Source organism: Pseudopipra pipra, chromosome 23 (genome assembly GCF_036250125.1).
Source record: "Pseudopipra pipra isolate bDixPip1 chromosome 23, bDixPip1.hap1, whole genome shotgun sequence".
Lineage (NCBI taxonomy): Eukaryota > Metazoa > Chordata > Aves > Passeriformes > Pipridae > Pseudopipra > Pseudopipra pipra.
The window spans coordinates 433,504-441,757 of NC_087571.1; the positions used below are offsets into that span (position 1 = coordinate 433,504).

At 46.1% G+C, this 8,254-nt stretch overlaps 1 protein-coding gene across 8 annotated transcripts in view; it reads left to right on the forward strand.

Moving 5' to 3' along the window:
• The window catches only part of APLP2 (amyloid beta precursor like protein 2), a 46,492-nt gene extending 39,145 nt beyond the window's left edge, over positions 1–7,347 (forward strand). For 2 of the 8 annotated variants that reach the window (XM_064634516.1, XM_064634523.1), the window contains 6 exons: positions 6–176; positions 740–775; positions 3,479–3,561; positions 4,386–4,460; positions 4,900–5,055; positions 5,785–7,347. In XM_064634516.1, the coding sequence (XP_064490586.1) occupies positions 6–176; positions 740–775; positions 3,479–3,561; positions 4,386–4,460; positions 4,900–5,055; positions 5,785–5,886 (623 nt within the window). In that variant the 3' untranslated portion in view covers positions 5,887–7,347. The remainder of the gene's footprint in view (positions 1–5; positions 177–739; positions 776–3,478; positions 3,562–4,385; positions 4,461–4,899; positions 5,056–5,784) is intronic. The other 6 variants (XM_064634519.1, XM_064634524.1, XM_064634517.1 and 3 more) reach the window with 5 other exon arrangements.
• Positions 7,348–8,254: the final 907 nt, after the last annotated feature.

The following is an 8,254-nucleotide window of genomic DNA, read 5'->3' on the forward strand; positions in this document are numbered from 1 at the left end:
TTCAGATGAGCTGCTCCAGGAGCAGCGTGCAGACATGGATCAGTTCACATCCTCCATTTCTGAGTCCCCGGTGGATGTCAGAGTGAGCTCTGAGGAGAGCGAAGAGATCCCCCTGGATGGCAAACCCTTCCGCCCATTCCAGGTGAAAACCTTCCCAGCCGTGCCCGACAGTGAAGGTATGTGCAGCTGGAAGTCAGGCTCACTGGTGTGGTTTTGTAGTCTGTAGGCTCAGCTGGAACAGAGAAAGCTCCATCCTTTTGAGTGATGTAAGAGTAAAGCAGTTGCCCCAGCAGTACCCTCAATCTGTCCATTGGAGAGGCAGTGCCACTCTGAGCAGTGCCACTCTTGATTTTCTGATTCTTCTCTTTGCAAAATTGTCCTCTCTCTTTTCATTTTGCAGCAAGTATTAAATTTTTCCAGTGTGGCTTGACTCTGAATTTTCAGTCTTTAACCAAAATGCTCTCATGTAGCGTTAAGACTTTGTGCCGTGACCTGCTGAAGGGCTGCAGGAATTCTCTTTATTTTTTCTTTTTTAAATACATATCTCTATTTTGTTGACAGCTGACGTGTGCGTGTGTAGGTATTTTAAAAATGCTTGAACAGAGTCCTGAGCTTAAAGAAAGCTGTAGACTAAAAGCTTTTCCCAGGGTCTGAGTCAGAAATCATGCACAAGCCTTTTTTCCTTTCTCTCTTAATCTCCTTTCTCTGCTATTTTTGTTTTTGTTTTCCCTCCTGCTAGATCCTCAGCCGGATTTGTACCATCCAATGAAAAAAGGTTGGTTCTAAGCTGCTCCCTCACAGTGCTTTTAATCACTCTCCTACCTCCTCAGTGTGTCTGATAGCTTCATTTTAGTTCCATGCTCACCTTGGTTTTCATTTCCCTGCTCTCACTTAGATCAGTAACGTTCGATTTGCTTGTCTAGGGCTAGAGTTAAAGAAATTACTTAGTCTGAGCATCTAATTATGTGTGTTCCTCCCTGATGGGCTCACAAGAGTCTTGGAGTGTGTGGAGGGGCTCCTTTGCCCTGGAGAAATGTGACGGTGTGTCTGCAGCCCTGTGGTACTTTGCACCTCTCATGTGACACTGCTCAGATTAAACCTTGCCGTGCTGGTGGAGTCCAGAGGCTTTTGTGCCTCCTGTGGAATCTGTGCTTGATCCCTGATGACACCACTAAACCAGGAATGAGTGTTTTGTTTCCCAGCTAAATGTCCTCACAGGGTGCAGCTAGTCTGGGACAGATAAATTAGGAGTTTCCTCCTTCATGTCTCCTCAGCATCACCTTTTCACATGTAGCATCTCTCCATACCAGCAAAGTCCATGTGATTATCCATTTCTCCCTTAGCTCGGTGTTAATTCTGCAGTAACTCAGTGCCTGGCTAAAAACAGGCTTTAAGAGCAGCATAGAAATATTGGCATTAAATCAACATGTTGTTTAGCAACACAGTCTCAGGTAAAGAGCAGTAGAAATGTGAGACTCTTGCAGATCAGTGCTACATGTGCTCTGTGTGAGGAGTAAACCCAGTGTTTTAATCTGCCTTTGGCTCCAAATACATAGTGCAGACCTCAAAGGAGAGCAAAGGATTTTGCTAATAACCATTTCACATGAGCACAAATAGTTCTGTAGCACCATGAAGGCCAGATAGCTTGAAACTGTTCTCATTATCCTGCTTTTCGTTACAAATGTAAGTCACCTTCATCCCTCTTGTGGAACAGTGTATAGCTGATTCAGTGTGCTGACTACTCTGGAAAGAATTGGGATGGCCTTTAGTTTGATTTTATCTGCTAGATTTTTGGACAACTGCTTTATTGACTTGAAGATGATAAATTTTAAATTTCTGCTAGTTCTCCCCGTTGGAGTAAATGTAAGAGTTCCTGATGACCTGAGGACAGAGTTCCTTCTCTTCCTTCCCTTTTCATTGAATTGCTTGAGGGCTCTGAGGGAGTTTTGGGATTGTTTTTTTTGTGCAGGTGTGTGGGGGTTTATCCCCCGGGAAGTACATAATTTAAACTGTGCCTTTGAGCTACGTAAAGCTGGGTCTGTTACTTTGTACAGCACTCTTGAGACCAATAGCTGAACTTCCAGCACTGGAGACTGTGCTGCCTTGGCTCCAGAGACTGGAATGAAGCAGCCACAGGCCAAAAGCTGACACAGTAGTTCTGTGCAAACTGTTTGTGGCCAGTGTCTCCTGAAAATCCCAGTCATTGATTTCCACAATAACGTGACCTGCTTCGACAGCCGAGAGAAGTCAGACTGGCAGCCTTGACCGTGCCTGGAATCTGATTACTGCCTCCAGAGAAAAATGGGATACACTAAAACCCAGGATGCCTCGGAGTTGGAGCGAAACATTATTTCTGTGGCATTTTCAGGCAATAAAAGCTTATCACTGTAAAAAGTTGCCTTGGAGCCAAGTAACCTTTCCCTGCAGCTCATCAGAGAGCACGCTGCCAACTTCATCAGCAGTTGACATAATGTCTTAGGCAACCTGCAAGCTCAGCAGCCCGTGCAGAGGGGTTTGCAGTGACCAGCAAAGCCTCAAGTGCTGTAGTGGTGTTTCCCTCCCCTCGTGCTCCTCATTGTAAGGATCCCACTGCAGGTTTGAGGCTTGGCTGTCCTGCTTTTGCACCCGTGAGTCACAGGTGTGGTGAAGGACGCGACATTGTCCCTCCTGACAGTGGAAAACTGGTGTTATCTCAACATGCTGTGTTATGTGAGGTCAAAGCAGTTTGCATCAGACTCTTCTCTTATTGATCTGGTCTATTTATAAACTCTTTGGATCAAAGCAGTTTATGCAGAGCAGCCGCCTTCTGTTAATTGATGCCCTTCTCTGTGCTAGTTCCAGCCTGGAAATGGGGGAGTGATGTCCTGGTACAAAGTCTGCTGTAGTTCTCTGCTCCTCCCTTGCCCTGGGATTTATTGTTTCTGGGCCTGTGCCAGATATGGGACAGCCGCTCCTTATAGAACTGAGCCGGGTGACCTTGGAATTCTCATTCCTGAGGCTCTTGTTGGTGTGCCTGACTCCAAAAGGATGGGTGATACTGCCTGTGGGAGTGAAGGCATTCCCTGTGTGCTGGCTCTTGGCAGAGGGGTGTGCGTGCACTTCCATCCCGGGGGTCCCAGTGAGGTGCTGGTGACCCCGGGGTGACACTTGCAGATGTCACTGTGCTCACAGTTTGTGTTGCACCTTGCCTGGGGCCTTCTAACAGGAGCACTTAGTGCAGTATGTCTGCATTGACACTTCAGCCTGGTTTTGGTGAGTCCTGTCTGCTCCTCTCATTGCCACCTCATTTCCTCTCATTAACAGCCCCCCCTAATCACTTGTCACTGTAATGTAGCTTGTGAGCTCCCTTCTGACACAGCAGCATGAAGACAGGTTAATACTCAGCGGTTAAACACGAGCCATGGCAGCTCTGCAGATATAAGTGACCCTCCCAGAGTGTCCTGGGGGCTGATGGGCTCTTCTTGCTCTTTTGGTGCAGGTTCTGGCATGACTGAGCTGGACGGGCTGATTGGCGCTGAAGAAAAAGTGATTAACAGCAAGAACAAAGTGGATGAAAATGTGGTGAGCTCTCTACCTTTATTTTGGGAAGCCAAGCCTGCCATGGACACTAATTAATAGCAGTGGCTTGTTTCCATGTCTTGTTCCTGCTCACAGAATGTCAGTGTGTTCATTATCCATCTGGTGTGGGGGAGTCAGTTTGTGACTATTGTAGGCTCTTAATACTGATTAGCATCAGAAGGGTGGGAGGGGGAGGGAAAGACAGCTCAAGATCTTTGGCAGTCTGAGCTGGAGAACTCTGATTTAGGAGCTGCTTTTCCCAAGCAGAGACCTTTTGATGTCCCTTTATTTTCATAGGTAGCTTGCTGTGTGAACACACTGAGTGCTGGTGTATTCTGTGTTCCCACCTATTTGTCATGACAGGAAAGGCCTCACCTTCCTCTGAAGGCAAGTGGCCCAGCAGGTATTGGCTCTGTCTACAGTGCAGAGAATTCTCGAGGTTCTAGTGGCAGCTGCTGTGCCTCAGTTCCCTGGGCTTTAAAAAATAAAAAAGTCACCTTCTGACTTTCCTTTCAAAACTGTTTTAAAGCCATGTGTTAGATCTTATACAGAAATGCTGGCTCCAAAGTTAGGACCTATTTTTTTATTGTCTTTTTCTTTGGGGCTTTAGTTTGAGGTAGTCTGGAGGTACATAGTTGTGGTACTGACTCTGGTGGCTTCAAGTGGTGGGGAACATCCCACACTGTTGAGACCAGGGCAGAGAGAGATGGTAGGTGGTTCTGAGCCTTTGCTAGTGTTCATTGAAGCTCTCTAGTCTGCCTGCCTCTTCCTTTTCCACCCTGTTTTGTGTGGCTCCTTTCATAAAACACTTTTGGCACCATTTTCAGGTAATTGATGAGACCCTTGATGTGAAGGAGATGATTTTCAACGCGGAGCGTGTTGGTGGGCTGGTGGACGAGCCGGTATGTGTGTACAGTGATTGGCAAATTCCAAGCTGGATTTTGATTCCCATGCATTGCTGAATTTGGGGTTTGGTGCCTGGATGCTGCTCTGGGAGGTCAAGCAGAGTGGAATAATTTACAGCCCTTCTGCATAAAGATGTAAACAATGAACACACATTGGATACTCACCTGGCTCTTACTGCAAAAGTGTTTTGTGGGATAGGGAGTTGATGTGGGTCAGTGCCTGCCCAGAGGCACTAAGGGGGGAAAGAATTCTGTATTCATTATCCTTTTGCTGGAATGTTTAGGGGTGGAATATATACACTGTCCAGTTTATAATGAGTCATGTCTTGATACCACAGATGGTTGAAGACCTTATTAGTGACCACCATTTAGGTTTGTGTTGAGCATCTCCCTCATGGCTCTTACTCAACCTGCTCTGTTGTTTTCTTCCCTCCAGGATAATGACAACTCCCTCCGTGATGATTTCAGCTTCAGCAGCAGTGCCCTGATTGGGCTGTTGGTGATTGCTGTTGCCATAGCTACTGTGATAGTCATCAGCTTGGTGATGCTGAGGAAGAGGCAGTACGGGACCATCAGCCATGGCATCGTGGAGGTGAGAAACAGCTCCATAACCAGGGATGAAAATAGTCAGTGCTGAATCACATGTTGTGTGTGGGGGGCGAAGATGGCAGAAGCTGCCAAGCCATGGACAGCTCTGCTCCTGCTGGGTGAAAATTAACTCTGTCACTGCTGACACTGTCACTGGTGTGCAGGGGTCAGTCCCTGGCGTGCCGTGCTGGCACCTGGCACTCACACTTACCACCAGGATTCAATTAGGCTTCCTGGCTGGCTCAGGGCAGGATTTAGCAGTAAATGAGCTTTTCAGGGGATATCTTTAGCAGGGCAGTCTGTCACTCAATCCGTAGCAATTTGTCCTCCTGGCTAATGGCAGTGACTATTAAGATGGGCTGAACACTGAGGAGCAGCTCCTTCCTTGCACATTTCTAATGACAACTTAATGGAGTCCAGGGAAAGCTGCTTTTCCCTTTGCCCAACTGATGCAGGAAATCATAACGACCTCTTTAATGAGAAAAGTGGGTCCCTGATTTGTAGCATTAGCTGGGTAGTAATGACAGATTTGTGAGAACATCCCCACAGAGGCTCGACTGGGCAGGAGGCACACAAACAAGCAAGTCGGTAAAGCTAATTAATTTTGCAGCTTACCTTTTTTCCCTGTTTACTGCTCACCATGTTAGTTATTCAGTGTTTGTTTGTCACCTCTTATTCTATGGAATAAATGCTGGACGTGCCTCCTGTGAGCAGTAACGTGGTTTTTCCTCAGGTTGACCCGATGCTCACCCCGGAGGAGCGGCATCTGAGCAAGATGCAAAACCATGGCTACGAGAACCCCACTTACAAATACCTGGAGCAGATGCAGATATAAGAGAGATGAAGATACAACAACCCTGACCGGGAAAGGTGCAGGGCGGAGGGCCAAAGTAGTCCAGTGTTTTGGATCAATTACTGACCAACAGTTGCTTCGAGAGGACTTCATCTTACATTCAGAACTCCTGGATCATTAAGACTATAATTACTACTGTAGAGTTGCAATTTCCATTCTTTTAAATGGGTGAAGAAATGATAATATAACAATATGATATATAAATCTCCTTAAATGGGAAAAACGGATCTATTGCAGATATTTGACTGATATGTAGTTTTCTTTTTTTTTTTTAAATAATCTAAAAAATACCAGTTCCATTGTACTGTTGTCCGTTACAAGCTCTATATATATAAAATGGGAAATGTTGATTTTTATTTCTGATAGACCACCTGTATATTGAGGGTCGTTTGTACCAGCCCACCTTGTAAAAAGGAGACAGTTGTGGCTCTTCAGTCGTTTTGGCTTTTATATGTAAAGCAGTATTCTTTTTTCCTTTTTTTTTTTTTTAAGAGAATTTCACTGGGTGTTGCAAAGAGATTAATTTAGGGATAGGAGCTATGACAGCATAAGGAAGGAATTGGGAATGGTAACTAACAAAAATCCTTATAATGAAAAAAAAAGGAAAAAGAGAAAGAAAAAAAAAAGAAAACCCCCATCCCCATATGCCAGTGGTGTGCACCCTGCTGCTTAGCAGCTCGGGCTCTAGGAATCAACACTCCCTGGAGGCAAGGAGTTAAAAGGCTTCTAGCATCTCTGTTTGTAGCTGTTCTAGTGGAATGTTAGAACATGGTTTGTGCATACAGGGGTCTGCACATTCCCCTTCCTGATTCAGTTCTGCTCTAGAGTTGGAAGTTCCTGGTATTGAATTGAAATCCTTTGTTCGCAGTCAGTTTCCTTCAGTACTCACCTGGCATTAACAGCCCCCTCTTGTTACTACTTTCTAATTTCCCCAGCTCTCCTGCCTCACCAACATGGTAAGTAGTTAAGAGCCGCAGATTTTGGAGCCTTTGCATCTCTCTGGGTGACGTTGGGCCCTGGGCACAGCTCTGGGTGTTTGCCCAGAAATGACAAATCACTGCAATAACCGGGACCTTGGGAGCTGATGAACATGGAGCTCACTGAGCTGGGGAGGGAAGAGAGACACCTTGGGAAAGGGATGCTGTCTGCCTGCTGTAAAGGAAATGGGATGCATAGGCCCCTAGAAGACCAGAAGGGGTATTGTTCCACTCACCATCATGTCTTTGTAATGCTTGTATAGTTGGTGTTAATGCTCACGGCTTTTTTAAATCTGGAGGTTCTGGTAACCTGTGGTGTATTTTTTCTATTTTTCCTGTGACTTTTATTTTTTCTTCCCCCTTCTGTGTCTCTTCCCACTATGCACAGATTTACCTGCAAACTCCTTGGTGTGATCTGTGGGGAATGTACAAAGTTTAAACACATCAATAAACACTTTAACTTCCAGACTGTTTCTTCTCTTTATTCTCGGGCTCGGTTTGTTCTCCCTCCTCCTGCGGTGTCCTACTGAATCTACAGAGACCTTTCCCTGCCTTCTAAGTGAGAAGGACTGTGCAGGTATTGATGTATAACCGTGCCTGGAGCCTTTAGTGGTATTTGCAGGTCCTTTGTGGAGAGAAGGAGGTGGGACCATAACCAACTCTCTGGACCTTGAGTAGATTTACAACAAACTGGAGCACAGGCTGGGGAGATCTGGGACTGCTGCTTGTTTCTGGCTGTTTGGGGAAGATCCTGTGGAAGGTTCTCCTCATTCCTTGGGTGACCGCTGGCACAGCCTGTGGGAGCGAGCAGAGCCAAGGCACCCTGTGGTGACAAGCTGTTCTGTCCCCAAACATCCACCTGCACTTCCTTGGGACAGAGCTGGGCTGGGAGCACAGTGGCTGTGCTAGCTGTGTCTCACAGCCTGGGTCACCCACAGGCCTTAGGAATGGGGTTGGGCACAAGAAGGGCTGCAGGAAATCTTAAAATTCCTGGATATGAGGGCATGGAAAAAGGCCTGACAGTGACACAGGTTCTGTGAATGCAGATTCGATCCCTGTATAGGCCATTCACTTGCGAGCTGGACTTGGTGATCCTTATGGGTCCCTTCCACATCAGAGCATTCTGTGAACTCTGTGAATGCTTCTCGTGAATGGCCATATCTGAAATACTTTGAAGACACGAAGCCCAGGACAGGATTTGGCTGACAATGATTAGTGTTCCCTGTATCACTGCAGATGTTTTTATTTTATGAAGGGAAATAACTGTTTGGTTTAACTCTCTTTTCCAGAACATCCTAAAACTAACAGCCTGTAAAGCTCAAAGCTGTCTCTGCTCCTCTGTGTCATTTCTCTCCATTCTCCTCCTTTGAAGT